The 23,403-nt window shown below is 37.8% G+C and overlaps 1 protein-coding gene across 1 annotated transcript in view; it reads right to left on the bottom strand.

Annotated features, from left to right (window-relative positions):
- The window catches only part of mmp2 (matrix metallopeptidase 2), a 31,473-nt gene extending 27,517 nt beyond the window's left edge, over positions 1-3,956 (bottom strand). The window contains exons 1-2 of the mRNA XM_058782998.1: positions 3,564-3,956; positions 2,868-3,094 (exon numbers count right to left, since the gene is read on the bottom strand). Coding sequence (XP_058638981.1) covers positions 2,868-3,094; positions 3,564-3,716 — 380 coding nt within the window. The 5' untranslated portion in view covers positions 3,717-3,956. The remainder of the gene's footprint in view (positions 1-2,867; positions 3,095-3,563) is intronic.
- Between the last annotated feature and the right edge of the window lie 19,447 nt (positions 3,957-23,403).

Here is a 23,403-nt window from a genome sequence, read left to right as displayed (position 1 = left end):
CAGCTGGTTACACTGATCACCTGCTGGTGTGCAGCATGGTCTGGTTTCTTTCTGGGAGGGAGTTCCGATTCAAACCAAAACCAGGACTGTCAAATCCAAACCTGTTCTGGCATTACAAGGCAGTCTGAAATGGTCCCTACAGAAAAATGGAGCAACATCAAACAAATTTGGCAGGTACAAAAACTAAAAAGGTTCTCTAATAATAATCAGTATGAGAAGCTCTTCAATAGTCCCAGAACAGCATGGGGTGAAACACTGTTATTCTGACCACCCTGGAATACACAGATGATACTGCTAGCCTCTGACAAAAAACACAGCCATTTACAATGTACAATAAGGAATTGGCAGCCTAGGTTGTAAAAGAAATTGAAGAACTTCATGAAATGCTTAAAGGGGTGGTTTACTGTTTTTTTTTCTAGGCTTGATTGTGTTTATGGGGTGCAGTCTAACATGTGTTCATGCTTCATTTTTTTAAAAACGCATTATTTTTCATATAATTTACCTTTATTCCACACCGCTCTGTCCCTTCTCTGACAAACGCCTCGATTACTTCCTGTTTTTATGAAGCCCCTCCCTAAGAAATACGTGATGGGCTCAGATTGGTTAGCTGGCTCAGCGTGTTGTGATTCACTAAACCGCCGAGCGTGCGTCTAAATGTCCCGCCCCTCAGCTCAGCGGCATGTGCTCCAGTTGTATTGTAAACAGTGATTTATAACAATATAGAAACGTCTATATTGCTTATCAATTTGAGCCCGATTGAGACGCAGAGGATATTAGTGAAGAGGATCGCACAGAACCTGTGCAAGCACGGCTCTTAATGGTATGTTTGTTTGTTTGTTGTCTCATATGTTTAGATACGCTGTTATAATGCTACCTACTTATGTTAGCTTTTAATATACGGCTTTATTCTGATTAAAGCTTTAATACAGTACGGCAACCGCACACGCGTCCATGCATAACGCTTCTCATTGCTATGTGAAAATGGAGCTGATCTGACGATGTGAATGAGAGAGAGAGATGCAGAGCAGGGCGATGTGAGGAACAGTATTAAGAACGGCTGTTTTATAACATTGATTTTGAAACTTGTGAATCCATTAGAATCGTTAGAAGACAGAATCGTGATTCATATATGAATAGATTTTTATGTGCACCCCTAGTTTTCTCTTCCTCTTCTCTAAAGCAGCGCAGCATGGCCTCTCCCCCTTCTTACATGTTCCCGAGGGCGGGGTTTATCTGGGTCAGTGACGTATCAGACCCGGGAAGTAGTTCGTTGTAGTCCCTTACCAGCCATTTTTGTAGGCATTAAACTTCCATAATTTTGAAAGACGATATCTCTGTTTGCATTGAACTTTCAGCGCTGCAACTTTGCAGATGTTATTTATGCTCAAACAGCAACATTACACACTAACTAACGTTAAAAAAGTGAAATTGCAATAAACCACCCCTTTAATATTTTTTGCAGGTGCACAAAGCAACTAGCAAATGCTAAATGCACTTGTGGCAGTTACCAGAGCATGTATCTTAGACACATGAAATACTACAGCTATGCTATTTTCTAGTGCCAAACCACAGCACAATCTACAAGGACAATGGCATTCTACAACTCAACCTGCAAAATAGTCAGCCTATGGACCTTAGTTAGATAAAACAAAGAGACAAAATAGTCAGCCTATGGACCTTAGTTAGATAAAACAAAGAGACAAAATGAAAATGCATTCATTATTTACTCATCTTCATGTCATCCCAAATCTGTATGCTTTTCTTTCTTCCGTGGAAGAAACCAAACCAAACCTTTAATTTTCCACAAATGAAAAGGTTGTGAGGGATATAAGTACAATCTGTTCAGCTGATGAAACACTGAAAATATGTCTTTCCAAAAAAAAATATTTCCAGTGGACAAAAACGGGAAAACATGAGTTGTGAAAATTAGATGTGACCTCAATACAGCACGATATTTTGAATATTCACATACTGAAGGCAGCATACCTAAGTTTGAAACTGAAAACCAATTATGACAGAGAATCAGAGTTGGTTAGTTTCACAGGTAGGAAGCTTCACAGCTTCACTTAATGTATAGAACAATGTATGATAAACTGTCTGCAAATGCCAACCTGATTATACAATTTTTATTACAATTATTATTATTATTATGTTAATTGTGTTGTTCAATATTAATTAACATTTAATGAGGAGCTAGGCTTATTATAAACTTCTTTATGAAGACTCTAAATCTAAATACCTGTTAAATTAGCAACGCTGACACTGGCAGAAAATCTAAGGCTGAGCCATTTCTTCCACAAATTAGCATAGGGAGCCTCAAAACTTTACTGGTAAAGTAACATAATGGTTGTGGTCATTACTCATTTAAACACTGTGAGGACATGTAGGCCAGTAAATATCCTCAAGATCCCAACTCTGTCCTTTTTGTTACAAAAGTCACTTGTTTGTGTTTGATTGTTGGCCAGTTCCTTCAATGACAGTAAATATTCATTCATGGCCAAACATTTCTAGCATTTCCTGTAGTCAGCACAACTTTATAACCTAATACATTTAGATTTGTTGTTCCTTTTTAAGCTCCACCTTCAACACAGCCACAACACAGGTCCCGCTGGGAACATTCTTTAAAGATATGTTAATTGTGCTCTCTGTTTTTGACTGGCTTACTGACTCACACAAACATGGTCCATATGTTTCTTTTTAAAAATCTTTTTGCAATCACAAACCTCTCACTCTCTAACTAATAAAATATCACACTTTTAATACTAAAACATTGGTGTTGGCAGGATTGTAAATGCATATTAAAGGTTTAAAGTGACTTACAAACAGTAAGAAGACTTAGCTCAGCACTGTCTGAGGTAAACACACACCTGTAGGTAACGTTTTTCTGTCCCCATTTGGGCTTCCTGTGAAAGAAATTGTAATTGGCCACATCAGGAACTCCACATCGTGGTCTCTTCATGATCTCTACCGTCTTCTGGTCAATCTCTCCAGTCTCAGGTAAGGCAAAAAACTTCTGCATCTTCTTCAGTGTGTCCTTCAACACCATCAGATTACACCTGTCTTTTGGGCAGCCATAGAACTTATTTAAGTAGTGCTGTAAACAAGATTAGTAAGGATAGATAGACAGACAAAGAAAGAGAGCAAGAGAGAGAGAGAGAGAAAGAGAGAGAGAGAGAGAGAGAGAGATGTGTCAACTTTACTGGAACTGTTTAACACATTCCACATTTTCGCAACCACCATGTAAACATATAGTGTACTTGTGCTTTACATTTTCTATAGATATTGCAACAGTGAATAAAGGCTGAATAAATAATGTGCAAATACCCAGAATTAACATATAGTATAAAAATAATAATAATAATAATTAATAATATATATATTTCAAATGTATTATATATATATATATATATATATATATATATATATATATATATATATATATATATATGTATATGTGTTTGTTAAAGGAAATAATTATTATACATAGGCCTATCCAAGAAAAACAATAAGCTTGCTAACTATCCAACTGCTTTATTCTTTCAGCGAAATGAAAATACACTCACCAGAGCCACTTCTTTGTCTGTGAAAGAAGTATCATCGCCTGGAAACTTTATGATGGGTGAGGGCGCAGCAAAAGTTTGCAAGGAAGCAAGAAACTGTACGAGGAAAACTTTGAGGACAACATGCCTACAGCTGAAAAACTTAAAGCACATCATTTTGGTCCGGTTCCGAGATGTCCGTGTGTTAAAAATAAGGTGAGGAACAGGCCTTGAAGACGTGTTCTCCGAGCTCCAAGTTTCTCTGACTGCACTGCAAACGTTCTTTCTTTTCCTCAGCGACACATCCTGCTTTCGTGGTCTGTGGAATAGGTTCTGCTTGCACACGCACTTTTCTGATGCTGGGGCTTGAGCTGAGACAGTGAGACTGCGCAGCCTCCGGATCCAAGAATTTGGGAGAGCAGTGAAATAGGAGACACCAGCGGGAGCGCGCGCGCGCGCGCGCATCATGGATCCACTCAGAGAGGCTTGAAGTTTTAAGTTAGGCCAGCCGGTTTTAAACACTTGAAATTGTGTTCTTTACTCTGAGTTTTCGTGTTTCATACTGTTCACATTTTACCCTGGGCAAATAATTAACCCCTGGTTATTCTCAAGAGTTTATACTGTACATTTGCAACCCAAGGCATAACGTTATAATTTGCATAATTTATAAGGTCATGAAATTGATTGGACGAATCCTCGAAATACTGTTTTAACGGCTGTTAAGTGTATCTTTGCAAAAGTGCAATTAACTCTCCGAAACGGGAGTTCATACCGATTTACAGCTACAAAGAGACTAGACCTCATTTCAGATGTGGCAAAGTAACAAGCAGCGAAGATACAGCGACTACCAATGGGGGTGCAGCAAGTGATTTACCGCGGCAGCTGGAAACAAACAGCACAGCGTCTTCCAGCGAGTGAATTCCTGTAAATGAATACAGCAGAAACAATCAACAAACTGATTTGTTTGCTGTCACTTTGGGAGTATTTTTCCTGTCAGATTCTGAAACTAAAGAGCGCGTGAAAGTTCATCAGAGTGTACAAAGAAAACATGAACATTTAGTGAGGTAAGAATTGCATAGTTTATGATTGGTTGTCTGTTGCTCAATAACTGGGCTGTAACCTTGCAGTAGCTATCGAGTTGGCTTGAGAAATCGTGCTTTGGCCTGAACGTGGACCAAACGTGGCTAAAAGATTCTTGGGAAATATTGCTCTTAAAAGAAAACTTGGGTAACCAGATTAAACCTCAGATGTGTATTGACACAATTTTCTGTCTCCTGCATTATTAGCTGTAAGACAGTGGCCTATCTAATTTACATATGCTTTGCTGAAACTAGCAGGCCCTTTCTTTTTGCTAAAGGTTTTCAAATGTGTAGGCTACATGGAGGACAAGGCTGTGGTGGAGGCCTTACATATTGTGTATAACTGGTTTGAGTAATGTCAGATATCCTAGGTCTGATTAGCACAGCAGACCATGGGGTAAGATGTGTCAGTGAGTGTGGCTGCCCCCTTAATCTAGCAAATTTAGCATACTTTCTAATGACACCCTGTATTTATAAAGGGCCCTACGATTATTTGAATATTTTAATCAAGAGAAAGATTTTTTTGCATGGCAAGTACATTTTCTACACCACACAATATCAGTCATTTTTTAACCCTTTTTTGTTGAAATGGTTTCTTGTGTTATAATTTAGGGTTCTTTTAATCCTGCATTTTGTTTTTCAAATCTGTAACTGTCAAAGCCACTTCATTACCGATTTGCTGGGACTCGAACATCCAGCTACATGCACGCTATCAACAGGTAAATTATTTCATTCTTAAGATGCTAGTAAATTTAACATTTCAAATTCTAACTGGCTTCCTACCTGTTTTATTTTTTTTTAACATCTTCAGCATGTCTGTATCTTCAAGTAAGTAACATAGATATTGAATTCAAGTTCAATATTATATTGTCAGATTGAAAAAAAAAAAAAAAGGAAAAAAAAAGATAAATTGGATTTATGCATAAACATACCCTGTCACAAAAAAACAACAACAAAAAAACATTAACGTTAATTCATGACTTAATATCACTTTCACCTTTGCGAAGGGATCAAACACTGTCCAGTTTTGCTACTTTTGACCTTCATAAACAAAACTGTTTTTACATAAACAAATGGAAGAGACACACTGCATTTCAGATGCTGTCACATCCCACAACCTCATCATCTGCAGAGAGAAAATGCCATTCAATTACACCAAAATTCACACATATTGATGAATTTAAAGGCATCATAGAGGATTGTGCAAATCTTTTACTGAAACTTTGTTTATCTATTTTTTGTTTTTATTTCTTGTTCTATGCATTATTCATGTTCAGTGTTGACTGTCATTTATTGAAGTACTTATAACTGTTGTTATAGCACTTGCCATTTTTGCTAAAATTTCACATTTCAATCAATCAATCAATCAATCAATAAAAGTACCTAATTGACACAACTGCTGTTTTTAAGCAACTTAAAGTGGAAATGTATTCAAAACCCTAATAGAGCCTACAAGATAAGAACAGGCAAATAGAGGGGTTAAAAACATAATATATATATAAAAATGATATTTCCTGTAGCTCAAATAGTAGAGCATGGCGCTAGCAACGCCAAGATCATGGGTTCGATTCCCAGGAAAAGCAAGAGCTGATAAAATGTAAAAACTGTAACTTGAATGCAATGTAAGTCGCTTTGGATAAAAGCGTCTGCTAAATGTAAATGTAATGATATAAATAATACTGATATTAATAATACAAATATACTAATATTAATGAAAATAATATATTATTAAAGTTATTTATAGCAATATTAAGGTCCTATATAGCACTTTCAAAGCATGCTGCTTCATAGAATCTTATAAAAAAGGGTTCTATTTAGCAGCAAAAAGGGTTCTGCTATTGTTATAAGCCAAGGAACACTTATTTGGTACCATCTAGAAAAGTTTTTTATTACAAGTGTACTTCATGTGAGTTCATGTACTTTCATGTTTGTAATGATTTTGACAGACAGGCTTGACCACGTTCAATGACTCAAAGAAAGGAAAGGTCTTCCCTCTGGTGGCGTATTCGTAAAAATACATGATGAAATGAAAAGTTTCATAGCACCATCCCTCCCCCCCCCCCAACTTTTTCCCTCCTCTCCTTTGCATATGACAAAAATTAAAGCCGGACATTCTTTTTTTCTCTGTAACCTTTAAGTCTAAGTATGAGCTGTTATTTTGAGTCAATTGTCATTTGTATTTTTGTATAGCAGATTTTTTGGTATAAAGTGCACCTGAATGTTTCTATTACTAATTAGTAACTAATGGTAATCATAGGATATTAACATTGGTATTAATGTTACAAAAATACTGTGAGGGATCTGTGAATCAAAACCTTAGTAAGTGTGCCCTCTGGTGGCAGACATAAGCCTTCACATACTTTGATGTGTCCTCAGTGGGGTTTATTGAGCTTCAGCAGGCCTGCAGTTCGCCCCTGGATTTCCTCTAACTCCTCTTGACGTCTCTCTTTTACTCCATTGGAGGGATTAAAGTCGACAGAATATTGATGTGGTCTCTTTATAGGAGAAAGCTGGAGGACTTAGCATTGAAATCGAACAGGCTGAACGCTCTCAAAAAGGATTTCTACTGCATATCTCACCTGTCAATTCTCTTGCACTGAGAGGAGTTAATTTTTTATCGCTGGGTGTTTGCAGATGGAAAGAAAGAGTGTTATGTTCATTTGACTGTGATGCGCAAGTGTTCATCTCATTTCATGCTCAGGAACGTAAACAGAAATGAAACCATTTTCCACTTGTCTCGTTCTCTCTTCTTCTCTCTGTCTGGCTGTGCCTCTCTCACCTCTTTCTCCCTCCTCCTTTTATATGACGAAATCCACATTTGGCCTGTATCAGCGAATAGAGGTGTCCTGTTCTCTCAGGGCTTTGAAAGCATCTGCGCTTATGAATGCATAACAGGCATAGGGAGACTGAGATGATAAACTTTGATTTGTATGCAAATTGTTTCTTTTGTTCTGCATTTGTTGGCTGCCAGAGCTCTTTTACTTATAGCCTGCTCTCTCCTTTTCTGATTCTCTCTCGCTGATGCTTTCCAACGCCCCCATCCCCCCAACCCCCATCGCTTCCTCCACCAGAATGCAAATGCACAACTGATTCATCTGTTGGTTGATAAAACATTTAATCAACAACCCTGGCAGAGTTTAAAACTAAATAGGCTACATTCATAAGATGACTCTGTAGGAGTCGGAAAATCCTTTGACAAAGTGAAAACATCATATTTCACTCTGTCTGGCATTTCTCTCTAGTTAGTTCCTTAGGGCCAGTGTCTGTGTCTGTTCAAGGGCCATCTCGCTCTCTTTTCCTCTCACATTTTCCGTGTTGTCACTAGTGTAAGGGGAATGCTACATGAGGCTGGTGACTGTCCTCGTCCCCTCTTTCTCTCACATCCAGCTGGCCCTTACTTCTCCTCTTGAACCACCAGTATGATTCTTGACTCCAGACGTCCCAGCTGGTTGAATCAGGCCAGTCAACAGGCCCAACTGATTCTGAGGGGGTACTGCAGGGTGTTGGGGATTCATCTGGGTCATGTCAGAAGATCTGTCAACACATCAGTCCGTTTGGGACATGTTCTGACCGTGTTCATATGTGCCACTGAGCTGTGACCTACCCCTGCTACATTGGACATTTGTGGTCCTGTTCCAATTTGGATGTAAAAGTGTACAAGTGCTCACAACAGAGTGAATTAATTTTTCGATGAAGGGCAAGTGTACAAGTCTGACCTACAAAGTGAATTTCAGGGCAGTTCACTCGCACTCGCATACTCGTCAATTCGGAGAGGGTTTTGTGCACTAGCAAGTACTTTTTAAAGAGAACTTCTCATCAGTCCTTGTTTCAATGAACATTGTAGGTGAATAATGCCATTTTTAATGCCTAAAGCAGTGGTTCTCAACCTTTTTGACTCTAGGAGCCCCCATTGTCCAAGATAAGATCTGAAGGCCCCATGACTTCTTTAGTTGTTTGTGGTTTACCGGATTTTGAAAAAAATTGATTTTTCAATTTCCATCTAATAAAATGGAATTGATAACTCAAATTCTATAGGCTACCTGCTAAAATATTTAATAACTGGGAAAAATGTCAATGGCATTTTAAGATTTTATTAATTTATATATTTTGTACAGGTTTCAGTAGCTTTTATAAGGCATTGTTTCTTTGTATAGAATTTAGAGCTAGCAAAGAACCACCTCAGAGCCGCCTCAGCTAACAGAAAGATGCCTGTTAATACCAAAAAGGACTCCGAAATCTTTGAATGAATAAACAGGTTTGGCGCATTTTGTTATGTATCTTTTAAGATAATTTCGTGAAGTACACGCCCTTATATTTGCATGACACATATTATAGAGCAGAGCTAGAAACACTAGGATGAATTATTGATCATAAACCCATTATCTCTAGCGTAATTTATTCATGAGCGCATTAACAAGCTATACTCAAACGCTTTGGAGTGATTGTTTCTTTATTATTGTTACTATTTTACTCTCAAAAGCTAATTCTGAAAGGATGATTCCACGGGCTTTTGTTTGATTGGCGTTTTGTTGAAGAAAATGGCCCAGAACAGCGTTTGTGAAATCATTTTGATTTACCACTTTTTTTTCCCGCGCGCGTTTCTTTTTGAGCGCGAACTTGTAAACACTGATGGAATAACGCGTTCCATAATGACAGAGTGGGCGCGTGGAGTGTCTCCTGTGGCGTCTCTCCGTCTCAATAATAGGTCAACAGCTGTATTTAAAAAATTAATCACATTTCTTGGCAGTCGCAAAGGTTAGCTCGTCGCGCTTGGAGATGCAACCGGAGCACTCTGATCGGCGGAAAATCTCGGCGGAGATGAGCGGAGCTGCCTTTGATGAGACGAGCATGTAAATGATTTGTGTCTTTATAGGACACGCGTGTGCGTATTCTCTACCGGCGTGTGTGGAAACAAGTTCGACTGATTGCTTTGCGTTTGCAGTCTGTGCATTTGTTTGGAACACTCCACGTGCACACATATACACTTATCCATCACTGAGCAATCAGACCGGAACTGACATTTAGATTAGTAGGCAACAGTGCTTCATCAACAGTACTTCAAACTCAGACATATTCATAATAGAGCATGTGCTGTTGTTGCAGATGGTGGTGTGAATAGGTTTGACTACCATCCCCAATCACCCTTTAAAAAAAAAAAACCTTTACCAGTTTGAAATATTGATGTTTTTACAAGCTTCATACAAATTACTCTAAGAGATATCAAGATGTGTGTGAACATTTGGATGAAATATTCATATGTACCTCAAATTGCTTTTAGTTACTTTAAAATATTCACACTGTTGTTTTCCCCCACCATGCTGACAGAACAGATTGACTTCTGCTCATTTTCATTTATCACATCATATAAAGATGTGTCAGAAGTGAAAATTATGTAAATTTGTGTTTAATCAAAATGTGCAGTTGCTTAATTTACTTTTTAATCTATAGATTGAATTATTGAAGTTACTGCTAGATTTGACAATATTAAAGAGAGAGTTCAACCAAAAATGGTTGTCATCATTTATTCACCCTCATATCGTTTCAAATCTGGATGAGTTTCTTTCTCATGTTGAACAGAAAAGAAGATATTTTGAAGAATTCTGGTAATCAAACAGTTGTTGGTCCCCAATGAATTCCATAGTATTTCTTTCCCTATATGGTAGTCAGTGGGGACCAACAACTGTTTGGGTATTCAAAATATCTTCTTTTGCATTCAACATAAGAAAGAAACTTATACAGGTTTGGAACAGCACAAGGTGAGTAAATGATGACATTATTTAAATTCTTGGGTGAACTATTCCTTTAATAAGAAGAAATAGCCTAAATAATGAATGGAACACCATTCCTTAATTCAAAAACTTTTATATTTTCATTTTAAGATTTTATAGTTATGTATCCTGTCTTGTCCTAAACTGTAAAATGAATGAATGAATGAATGAATGAAAAAATTTGAAAATGTACTGGTAATTTCTGCCAGAACATTATCCAGCCTAATTTTATGGACATTTCCGTTAACCCTAAAACACAACGTAGTGAAGTGCAAAATTCAAAATACAGGGTAAAACACCTGTAAAATAATAATAAATGAATAAATAAATACAGAATATCCCCTATATTAATACAGTACATTGTGCACTATTTTTAGAACTTTTTTTCTTTTTTAAATTTTTTTATAGTAGTACTCAAGAATCAGTGAAATATCATTTTAAATGGGATGCAATACCAAAGATTCTAGAGGCAGCACTACCATGTCAGTCCATCCTGATTCTCTATTTCCCATCCATTCTGTGTGCTCAAGTGCTCAGAAATATCTCCCCCAGCATGTATTGGAGGTGTGTATTCTCTCAGCAGGGACTCTGCGCTTGTTCTTAGCTGTAACTACATTAATGTCTACCTGACATTAATACCTACCTGGCGTTAAAGTATTCACACATGAACTGTGTATGTTTATGTGTGATATTAGATTAGTTTGCAGCACGTTTGTCTCCCACACAGATTAAAATGTCTTATTTCTGCTTAGTCCTGCTGTCCTTGATTGAGGGCTGTTGTAATATGTTCAGGTAAGCACAGTTAATCAGCTTTGGCTGTGTGCTTGCAGTAAGAGCTGGATTTCATTTGATGTGATTTGTATCTGTCACGCAGATGGCCTTACACCAAAGAGCAGATTTTCATAAATGTGTACAAATATGGATTTGACATTTAAGTACATTTATTTATTTTCTTATATTTGTGTCTAAACCAGGAACTTTACTGTTCTGATAATTATGATAGGATTAAACACAAAATTCAGATTGTGTGTTCATACTGTCACTCAAGTTCAGTTACAGTGTTTTCAGAATTACCTTGCTTAATGTAACTTGCTTATGAAGAAATATTTACAACATTGTACACTTTTTTTAAACCTAAGCCTTAATACTAATACAAAGAGAGATATAACTGTTGATCACCTTTGTGAAATATACAAACAACTGGGGAAAATAAGTAAATAAATAAATATTTGTATTTATAAAAACTATGCAGAGATGCAATCTATATTTAATTTTACATTGACTATAACTAAAGATTGGTTTAAAACGAAAAATTTCATTGAACATTGACTGAAGATTAAAAAAAGAACAAAATTCTACAGCGTATGTAATTCTACAAATTCTATTTTACATATTTGAATTCTAATAGTAGATTTGTTGTGCAATGTATGTTTTTTTTTTTTTTTTTCATCATATCTGATATGTAACATGTTGATTGGCAAGTCATTGAATTGAATGAGTGTTGCCCCCTAGCGGCAATCTAAAGTACATCTTTTAGTTTCTGTTTCTTGGAAGTTTCTTGGTTTGTCACTTTATTAGGCTGATTTTTTTAATGGGACCAGAGTACGTTCTTGTTGGATGTTGTTCCATATCCAGCCTAGAGGCTGTAGTTTGGGTGCTTTTATGGTACAGGAACGAGTAAGTCACGCTAGTGGTTTTCGTGTGGACTGAAAACAGCAGTGTGGCGTCTGCATAAAACTAGCACCTCTGTTGTGATACGTGCATGTGTTTAGGGAGTAAGGATGTTGATTATATGGACACAGACATCTTGCCTCCCCTCATTCCTTTTGCCTGTGATCTAAACGGCCTCCTCGTTTTTTGTGAGCACTACTTGGCACGCCATCTCTCTCCTTTCCTCTCCCTCTCGCTCTTGATTTCTCTCTGTCTCTCTCACTTACTCACAGCCCTCGCTACCCTCTATTTCTCTCTTCAGGATATTGAGAAGGACTTTTGTCAGGAAGTAGAGGCCCATGAGGTGTTGTGGGGGCGGGGGCGGGGGTAGAGAGACACAAAGCAACACTAGTGGATCACATTTCAGTATGTAGGTAAAACAGATGCACTTTTAACTTTTCAGACCACAGGTACCAAAGACTTATGGGTGAAAGAGTGCTGATAGAGTGGCTTTGTAAGGAGTGTAATGAGAGGTCTAAAATAAAGTGTTACCATGACTTTTTTTTCTAGGTCTGTCTAGCATGTTAACTGAAGATATTGATGAAATGTTCATCACAATAATTTAACACATTTATAGAATTCAATATTATTGATTCATTCTGCTTTCTAAAGACTGAAGTCAGAAGTCGTGAGATTGATTTGTAATTATTTTATTCCGTTGATACCCTAATTTGAAAAAATAAAAAATTGAAATATATATATCTGCATAATTTTGTTGGTAAATATTCCTTCCAACATTGTGTAATACATGCAAAATAGTTTGTATTGGTGTAACTTTTGCTATTTTTTTTCTGTACCACTATGACATCCAGCATGTAAATATTTTGTAGGTTAAAAAAGTTAATATCTTTATATTAGAAAATGTGATATTTTTTGTGTAAAGTGCCATAAACCTACATTGAACCAAATTGTAAATGTTTTTTTTTTTTTTTTTTTTTCAGTTTTATACATCTAAAAATGGATAATGAATTGTTAATATTTTAATACTTTAATGCTTTAGTGTAGAGACAATATAACAGTTAATTATTTAAGGGACAACATGCTGTCTTTAGAATATTACACACAGTTGTCTGCACACAATATAATTGGGTTGTTGTACATAACAATATGTAACTGCCGTTATATTTTAGGAAATCTCTATGGGATCATCATATTTTGGTGTCCTTGCCATCAAAAGTTTGAAAATGCTTGCCTTAAGCAATTGTGTGTTTTCTACTAATACTATATTTGCTCTTTTGAAGAAGTACTTCAGTAAATCTCAGTTCTCAGCGGGTCTCCACCGATAAGACACCGTAAGCAACGGCAGTAGATCAGTGTCACTGCAGCATCTTAGATTTAGATCAGTAAAGTAAAAGGAGATCAGTTCTTCAACTGTAATCTCCCTTTAGATGTAGAATAAAGACCCAGATTGAAAAAGGCCCCTGTTATGAGCTGTGTAGGGTGTCTCCAGAATTAAAGGTGTGTGTGTTTCTGTGTTGAATAAATAAATGTTGTGTTCCGAGCTGTCAGATGTTTGTGTGGCAGCTGCACGAGGATCTGACAGCCTATGAATCAAAAGCAGCCCTGCACCAGCAGCCATTAATATGCAAACAGAGAAGACGGCTTAAGTTTAATTTATATAATATTCCCCAAAGAATCATTATTATTCTAGGATCTTGCCAGCAACATTTGGCCTATGAAGAAATTAACTTTGTCTCCTTGTTAAGTACACCAATGCATCAAGCTATAATCTCTGCAATAGATGAATCATATTTCATATTATACAAGACGAATGTATTCACATTTCATATTTTTCTAATTTTTCCTGTCTGACCATCTGTATGTATTAAGTCTCAGTAAGATTAATCTCTTGATCCTATTGGAGTAGGAGGCAGGTGTTTTTCCTAATACATCTATGAGTAAATAAGGCCTAGTATCAGGACATAATCCCCTGCATTATTTTTTATATCTCACGCCAATGTCACAATTTCTATTGTGTGTGTGTGTGTGTGTGTGTGTGTGTGAATGGTGGGGGTAGCATATGCCCAGACATTTCCTAAGAGCAGCACTGTGAATATCAGTGGTGTATGAAATTGCTTGGAATGTCTCTGGATCATAGTGCTAAATCATTTAAAAGCTCCTTCCCCTTGAAAGGGGATCCGTCTTGACAGGAAAGTGTGCATAGATGTATGTATGCATGTGTGAGAAATGGGGGAACTGGAGGTGTTTAAAGAAAGAAAGCAAGGGTCAATCCAATTGTGACCTCTGTCCTTTGCTGCATTACCAGGTCTTTTGCGATTAGCAAATCAGCTTCTCATTCATAGCGTAAAGTGATCGAGCGACAGCATAAGTCTGGTGTCAGTCAAATCTGTTCAAGTCTGGTCTCTTGTTACGTGTCATGTGCGTATACTAATATTCTCATTGCAGTTCGCAGCTCTAGCAGATATAAACGTCTTGTCGGAGGCACTTTAGGCATACTGATTAGGATGGCCATTTGCAATATGAAAATGAATTCCTGAGCCCTCCAGTTCCTTTCATCTGGGACTGATCTCGGGTCAGGCCCCACAAGGCTCATGCACGCTGGGTAATTCATCCTCCGTATTATCTCAATAATGATAAATTCGTGGCTTTATGAGAAGAGATGTATCAGCTGATGGAGCTTTGGATGTTATTTAGGAAGGGTTTTGGATCACTTTTGCCCTCTAATCCTACGGATAATTAAGGAGGGGCTGTAACCACAGAATTTAATTGTAATGGTTAAGAGCAATTTATGATAGCCTATGTAAGAAATTATATTATTATTATTCTATCTATCTGTCTGTCTGTCTATTTATCTATTTTGTTTTTTGAAAAAAAAAAAAAATAAAAATCTTATGCTCAACAAAGCTGCATTCATTTGATTAAAAATGCAGTAAAAGCAGTAATATTGTGAAATATTAGTACAATTTCAAAATAAATGTTTTCTGTTTTAAAACATATTCAAATGTAATTTATTCCTGTGATGGTAAAGCTAAAGATTTTTAGCATCATTACTCCAGTCTTCAGTGTCACGTCTTCAGAAAACATTCTAATATGCTGAAATATTAATTATTCCTTTGTATGCAGTAGGCTATTTAAATAAAATTTTTATAAATAAAAAATATATAATTCATGCCAAATTGGACATAATAGTTCTTTATTTAGAATAGCTTTAAAATGCATGTTGTTATGCTTGCTGGAACCTTACTAGTATCAGTTAAGGTTATCGAACCCCATTAGGAACAGTCTGTGTTGAACACTGTCTTAGTTTATGTGCGTGCTCAAGTTTAGATCTGGCCTGTCAGGCTAATTGATGACTACTGGGTGCATTTCGGAAGCCGAGGGCACGGAAACTCCTCAGGAAAGTCCCTGTTGAGTGTCTCTTGGGCCTCTCATTGAATGCTGAAAGACTGGCAGGGACACTTCAACCCTGCATGGAGTGACTGGGTTACACCCACCCTCCTTCCTTCCTCTCAGCATGCATATGGCCTCCTTATGAGCAACAAGGTTAACACTTGTGTCTTGGGAGTGGCAGTGCCTGCTGTCTGTCTGTCTGTCTTCATTCACGTGCGAATCCTATTTTTGCATCTTTGTTTTTCTGTCTCACCTCTATCATTTAGAAATCAGACCAATCAATTCGTGATCTAGTTTTCTTTTTGTTCCTTGTAATAAGTTTTTAATTATGAGCCTTTGGGGCCTTCATTTTCTTACAGACTTCATGGCGAAGTGCTTGTTCAAACATATACACACGCGCACACTTTTGTGCAGATCGTGACTCCCGGCTGGCATTCATTAAGACTTGTAATTGATTGCACATGGCGGCTGAATATGTGATATGTGTATGCTCCCTCACACGAAAGGTGCAGAGGGGAATTGCCTGGTCGTAGCATTGTTAGCTGTCTCCTGGGGGGACAGATTTCCTGTGCTTGCTTTGCACGCGTGGCATGCTGTTGGCCAAGTGACGGGCCAGTGGTGAAGTTAACACCACATGCCAGAAAATACAATTAAAGCTGACAGTTACGTCTTGGAAAAAATGGGCACAATCTCCATGTACACAAGAGAAAAAGAAAAAAAAAATGTCACTTGATGTCTTTCCATAGTTTTTCATACGTATATAGTGTTTCAAACCTATAAATGAGTTTAAGCAAAACTAGAAAAGGTGAAAAACAAAAAAACACTGGCTTTTCAGAGAGAAAGTGAGGCCGACAGATCAGGCAACTTCTCATACTGGACATGTGTGTGCAATTATGTCGTGATGTACACAAACTCTTTGTTGTCTGTGAGATGACGGATGGCTGTAAGTAATCGCCACATCTGAAATTTGATCTCCAAAGTTCTTTTGAAACCACGTCTGATCTGTATGTCAAGGGACTATCTAAAGATATCACCACCACTTTTACAGATGTTTTTGGTGAAAGCAGATTAAATATGAATGTGATGGCTTGGTAGAAAACTATTGTCTTTAATAATAAACCAAGAAATTTCAAAAATAGTAAAAAATATTAGACATGTTTTTTTTTGTTTAAAAAAAAAAAAAAGTTTTACATTTACATTTGTCATTTAAATACTTTGTTCTAAGTATTTCTTATGGAGCCCCACACATTACATTTGAAAAGATATTAATCGTTAATATGTATACTGTATATTTCTCTTACCTGCAAGTCATGTGCAGGGCTACATACTTTTCCAAGGATATTTCTGAAAATGTTACTTTTTTAATGAATGAATGAATGAATTTAATGAAATCCTATCCATGCCAACAGCATTTTAGATCTTTCATTCCAGGCCAGGTATAGGCGATATTATGTCGTAAAACTTTTATTAAAAAAGAAAAGAAAAACCCAAACAAACATAAAAACACCAATTTTTACAGTACGTGTCTCTGTATAGCAGTGTAATGATTAATCAACTGATTTGTCATGTAAATGCCAACGATCCTGTAACCATTGACCACAACAAACCAGCATTCGCTGTCGATTTCAAACTCCAAAGCATTATTTATAAACAGCTGTTGCCATGTGCAAATTGTGTTCATATATTGTCCATATGCATCATGGAAAACAGTGATTTGAAAAGTCTTGGCTTGTTTGTGACCTAAAACACTGTTTATGTGAATGGGAGGCCACAATGCAGAGAAATGTCATATTTTTGTGGATGGGGCCTAAATCATACTGGGAATGTGGCATGACACAAACTCAAGAAGTGATATCAAACCCAAATTAATCTGAAAATGAAACTCGTGGATGTCTGTGTGTGTGAGTGCTCCATACCGTAGGTGAGAGTGAAAAGTTTTCCGAACCTGTAACCTCTCTTCCCCTGCCAGTAATCTCCTCAGAACCCTGTAATCCTGAGCGCATGCAGATGCCGCGACGGGAATATTGCTGTTCATATTCTTAATCTGCTCTCAAATGCCTTTCTGTTCCCCTGACGAAGCGCCCCTGCTCGCCGTGTTCTGCGGGGAATTAAGTGTACTACACAGGATTCACGCAGAGGTAGACATCCTGTCTCGCTCAAAAATCCAGCCGAGACGGAGGTCGAGATGGAGCTTTAAGGAACAGCCGTGCTCATGTGAGGCCTCTGATGCCATATTTCTCATAAACAAAGCATAAGTGTGGAGGTAGAGGAGAGAAAGTCAAGGAGGAAACTGAAAGCACTGGTGTGATGAGTGCCTGCATTGGAAATCTAAGGAGGAGTAAAGCTGGTTTAAGTTGACCTGGTTAAGCTGCGTGCCTGTTTCATGTGACAGAGAGAGACAAGCCTGCACACCTCAGTGAGAGGCTGGATATTATGCATTAAAGGCTTCTGTAGACAGGTAGACAGATAGAAAGACTCAAGCAGGCAACATGCAGGGTCTCATCAGTAGGCAACATATCACGACACAGCCTGCTGTAGAGCTTTGAGTCTGTTTGAGAACCTTTCCATTAATCACCCTTATGATTCTCATGACATATTAATATGCACGTTAACGTTAACAACATGTGTTATACTAATCTGTCTAGTTCATGCTCTTAGTATGGATTATTTGTGTTTTTGAAAGCTTGTAAAATTATGACAATTTCATCTTTTAGAGCCCATTCACACCATGATAACTATATAGACAACTATAATGTTAACTACACCAACAGATGACAACATTCTGTTTATTATAAGCATGCATTGCATTTTTGTTGTCTGTAGGGGTGGGCGATATGACCAACATCACTATATGAGGAATTTTATTTCACGGTAATGGTATATATCATGACATTAGTTATTTTCCCTTTAAATAAGGTCTTGATATCAAATATGTTGATACCATAAAAATTTCATATTTTTTGTAACCAGTGTTAATATCACAAAAAACTAATTAAAACCTAAATTAAAAACAAACAAAACCTCAAGCTCATTGAAGACAAGTAAACAGCCAGTGATTAAATAAGAATAAGAAACAAATTACAAGCAATAGGACAAAAAACTACAGTAGAACAAATAAGTAATGCTATACATTGTATAAAGTAATCAAATGTCTTCACTGTATAAATTAAATATATATTTCGTCTTATTAAAGTTATAAAAGTGTTTTAGCTGTCACTTTAAGAGCTGTTTGGATCAATATACTTTTACACGTTTTCTTCCTCAGCTGTTTGCTTTCACTTAAGGCCTAAATTACCGTGTTTACATGGATACTTGCAAAGACTGACATTTTGACACATACAAGTGTGTGCATTTAACCGTTCAAGGCCTATTAAGTAGCAAAAATAACAATACGTTTTCATGACCACGTAGCACAGCAACGTCACGTGAGCGTGTAACCACAATAGAGATCAGCTGACAAATTTCTAGTGATTAATTGTGTCTGCCGTTATATCGCCCACCCCTTGTCTGTCACTTTAAATGCTCAAACTCAACGATATTATTCCTCTGTGTCGTTATTGTTATAGCTGTGACGTGAACTCCTCTATTCTCATGGAATTAGAATGATTATTAAAACTTTACAGTTAGCATCCTTGCACGCAATTGTGGTGTTTTGTTCCTGAATTAATAAGTATTTTTGAATGAAGATCCATATGTTTTGTTAATGAATCACTGTGTTTGAATGAATAAGTTAAATAAATGATTCAATGACTCATTCATTTTCGCCTAAATCATCTAACTGCGTAACGGTATTAACATGCACAACGAGTCTTAGATTGATACAGATCGTCCACCATCTAGTTCAGATAAACAGTACACTTAATAAATCATATGCGGTTAGATGTTTAGAATTAATGTCGTTTTCTTTGTTTTCTCTTAATCCACTTTTTATGGATTGAGCATGCTCTTGTATAAATGCTGCCAGTCAGTGGGTGCTGTGTGTGTGTGTGTGTGTGTGTGTGTGTCCGCAGGTGAGGCCTGTGTGCCAGCGGAGTGTAAAAATGTGCCAGTTGGATTGACACCCGAATGACAGATACCAGTGAAACTCACTCTCCCTTCAGACACTTGAGATTATTCTCAAGGAGCTGAAGCTATAAACAAAACATCATCAATGGCTGCACTCATGGATTGCCATCCTCTGTTTTTATTTCTTTTGTGTTGCCATTTCTGCCCCACCCCCGTTATTCAATAAAACATGGAAGAAGACTAAAATGTAGCAGAGAGAAGATTTTTTTTTGTGCTGTTTCGTGAAGAAACACTCCCTCAATTATAAATGTATTGAGAGAAGCCTGTTCAACTCACCGAGCGGAACTAGGGGGCGATGGTGTGTGATGGAAATTCATTCTTTTGAGACGACATGCTGTACATTTGCATGTGACTCTTTTGTGTGAAAGTGTGTGTGCGTTAATTCTTCTATTCCAAAAAAAAAAGTGTCACAATCCTCAGCCCTGCAGAGCTAGTTCAGTGAACAGTAAATGGAAAATGGTTGGTTTGGTTTGTGTGTGTGTGTGTGTGTTTTGTTTATACTGGACGAGTTTAATTTTTTCCTTCCTGCTACGAGCCACACTTCTCAAGTGCATCCACTTAATTTTCTCTGTCCCAATTTCAACGCCTCCCATGGAAAATGCTGATTAGTCTTTTACTTTCTATCCCCTTCTTCAGGTCACCTTGTAAGGAGGGTCGTCTGGCGGGTGGGTGCGTGATAGGGGGAGGCAGCCAAGTGCCACACACACTCCTTAAGACTTATGAGAGCATCATAACCTTGACCAAGACAATCTGTTCAACGACACTTAGCGAAGATTCCTCATGATGTGCCTCAGAGCCGCTGGGACTCGGCTCTTCTGTTCTTTCTGTGCGCTATCAGCTCGGCACCAGATCGCGCTCATACCACTCAACGGCCATTACTCTATTTGCAAGATAAATCTGGACTGCTGTGTCAAATCAATCACAACTGTCATTTCATCCACGTAGACCACAGTACTAAATTGAAGCCTTTTTGCCCATATGCATTCCAAATAGTCATCAATTCTCCACCGTACCTTCATTGTTTGCTTTGACAGCTGCGGGCAGGTAATGAATGATCAGTTAGTTTAATTTTGAGACGCCGTGGATCGGCTTGGATGCTAGGCGGCAGTTGTTTGATAATAACGGGCGTCCTTTTTCTGAACTGCATGTACGTCTCAATGCGTGTGCACTCCATCTTCCCCTACTTAGTGAGAGGGAATAGCATTATATCACGTTTTCCCTTTTTTGCCTGGTTGTCGTACATGTTGACATTGTCCGTTAGCAAGTGTCTGAAATGTGTATCAGGGTAAATATTTGTGTGTCACCAGGGACGTGGGTAAGAACAAACAAGTGTTCCTGTAGGCCTTTGGTGAGGGACCCTACAGGCTTACAGCATGTCTACAGTGTGAATAAAGCATGAAAACTGTCATTCTATTCTGAGGTCACAGCTCTGATCCCTGTCCTCCTTCTTGTTAGTCGGTAATAAACATGACTTGTCCTCTAACGGATGACATGAAAAGGAAGATTTAGTCAGCGGCTGCGGGTTTTATTTTTTTATTACTTATTTGTGTTATTTCTTTTTGACATTGGATTAGGGATGTTAGTTTAAATAACATGTATTTTCAGCTGATTGGGGTCACCGTGGGCAGACATCATTTTTGGGACGTTGGGGAAAATTCCACAAACGTCGGCGAGTGGCAGCCGAAAATATTTTTTTTCCCTTCTATCAAACGTATTGTAAACAGCAGCTAGCACAACATATTTTGTAAACGTATCCTGACACTGGAAGATAATCCTCACCCATGTGACTCATTTACAAGTGCTGTCGGTTTAGCTAATGCAAAAACAAGGATCACTTTACTTTCACAGCCATATTTTTGCCTCTCTCGCTCTTTCTTTCTGACTCACCTTGCCAAATGTGCTATTGTGTTGTACAGAGATGAGAAATGAGGGGCTTTCTGTGCTGCTGATACCTGTTATTTGATATCACAGCCTTGCAACAATTCATCCTAATGTGCTGTTTAAAGGATTTGTTGGCTCATAATGCATTGATATTAGTTTAAAATATTGCTACTTTGCAAAGCAGCGCAGATGGGCCAGGCTGATGCAGCAGGCGTGAGGGAACGGGCTGAAACGCTCAGATATGAGATGTATTAAATGCACGAGTGATTCTGATGCGTTTTACTGTAATTGATTCTTTTCAAAGGTGTCTTCTCACTTTTCACCACCTCCCCCTCCCTCTCTCTATATCACTCGCACTTTCTCTCTTGTGCATTTTTGCGAAGCACTGGAGTGTAACACTGTTTAATATTATACATTTGCCTATTTCTTTAGGTTTTGACTCCTAATAGCTAGTTAAAATGAAAATTTTGTAATCATTTACTCACTGTCAGTCCAAACCTGTATAACCCACTTTAGTCTGTAAAACACAAAAGACGATATTCTGAAAATATTTTGTCCATATACAATGAAAATCAGTGCAGGTCTAGTGTTAGTTTGCACTCTTTTTACGTTCATTCAATGAACAAAAACAGACAGAACATTCTTCAAAATACCCTTTTCTGTGTTTTGCTAAAGAAGAAAATTCATAGAGGTTTGGGATGACATTAGGATGAGTAAATAATTACAGAATTTTAATAACTTTTGTTCTCATGTTTATGCAAAATATTTACAACATACAGAGCAGATTTATTGTATATTATGTGAAATTATCCTGGCATATTTTTAACAAAAGAATCATTAATGTATGTGTATTTACAGTAAGTTCTGCATCAGTCAGTGCTCCCTAAACTTTCCATCCCTTTACCCAAGTACAATAATATTTCATTTTTTATCTACAGTGTGAAGGTTTTCGCTCACCAGATCATTGTTCTTGTTAATTCTTCCAAGTAGTTTTTTTATGGTGTCAAAGCCAGGGCAGAAGTGGGTGTTGTCTGTATAGTGTAACAATGTGAAATGCAAAAAAATCCAGAGCCATTACCTACATGCGCTGTATTCATAAACAAGGCACAAGTTATTTTAGAAATGAGGTAATTAAGCAGTTCCAAAATGAACCCAGCCCCCGCTCTGAGCTCTGTCATTTGCATGCCTTTGAATATGCTGCGTGTCTCTAAGGGGGTTTCCTGCTGATGAGATTCTCAACGCCATGCCGTCTTTGTTTTAAACACCGCAAATAAACAAACAAAGCATCCTGGGTGCCAGACTGCTCTGTCTCTCTCTTTCTCTTTGTAAATGACCTACAGCCGCGATCCTGCCTGAAAAGAGCGTTTTCTTGGTCAGAAAAAAAAAACAAAAAACAAAACAACTTGCTCATGGTGATTAGAAAAGAAGGGACAGAGGAAAAACAAGAGAGAAGTTGAGTCGCAGATCTTTTCTTTTGGTCTTAGTTAGAAAGACCATACATCAGTGAGGCAGTGCCTCTATTCATCCAGCTGATTGGGGACATGACAAATGAATGAGGGAATAAACAGGGTGTCAGCGGAGAGAGGGAGAGATGGATGACTTTTGGTCTGAAGAGAATGGAGAGGTACAGTTAACCCTGGCTCTGGGCCAAGGCCTGTAGTCTCCTTTCCTCTCACCTCTCACCTCACCCCTCGGGCCTAACTCAACCCGACACACCCTTCCCCGGCTCCTGACCCTGCCTCCACTTCCATTTATTAGAAAATCAACACCCTTAAAGGGAAATGCACGCATACCTTCATCACTATGCTCCACGGTACCCTCAACCGTCGCCTCGTTTGGCTAAAGGGGGAGCGAAATAATAAAATAATCATTTACAAGGTATTTCAAAGATGGGTTTAATGACTTTTTTGAACCTGTGCTGGATGTAATACTCAGAGTTCAGATGAATGAGTGCAAGAGAATGTGTAGCACTTGTTGTGAAGATGTAATTATGAATTAGACACGGTGAAA

The sequence above is a fragment of the Onychostoma macrolepis genome, chromosome 07 (genome assembly GCF_012432095.1).
Source record: "Onychostoma macrolepis isolate SWU-2019 chromosome 07, ASM1243209v1, whole genome shotgun sequence".
Classification (NCBI taxonomy): Eukaryota; Metazoa; Chordata; class Actinopteri; order Cypriniformes; family Cyprinidae; genus Onychostoma; species Onychostoma macrolepis.
The sequence above is the reverse complement of the archived record's forward strand: the minus strand, read 5'-3'. Positions and strand labels throughout refer to the sequence as shown.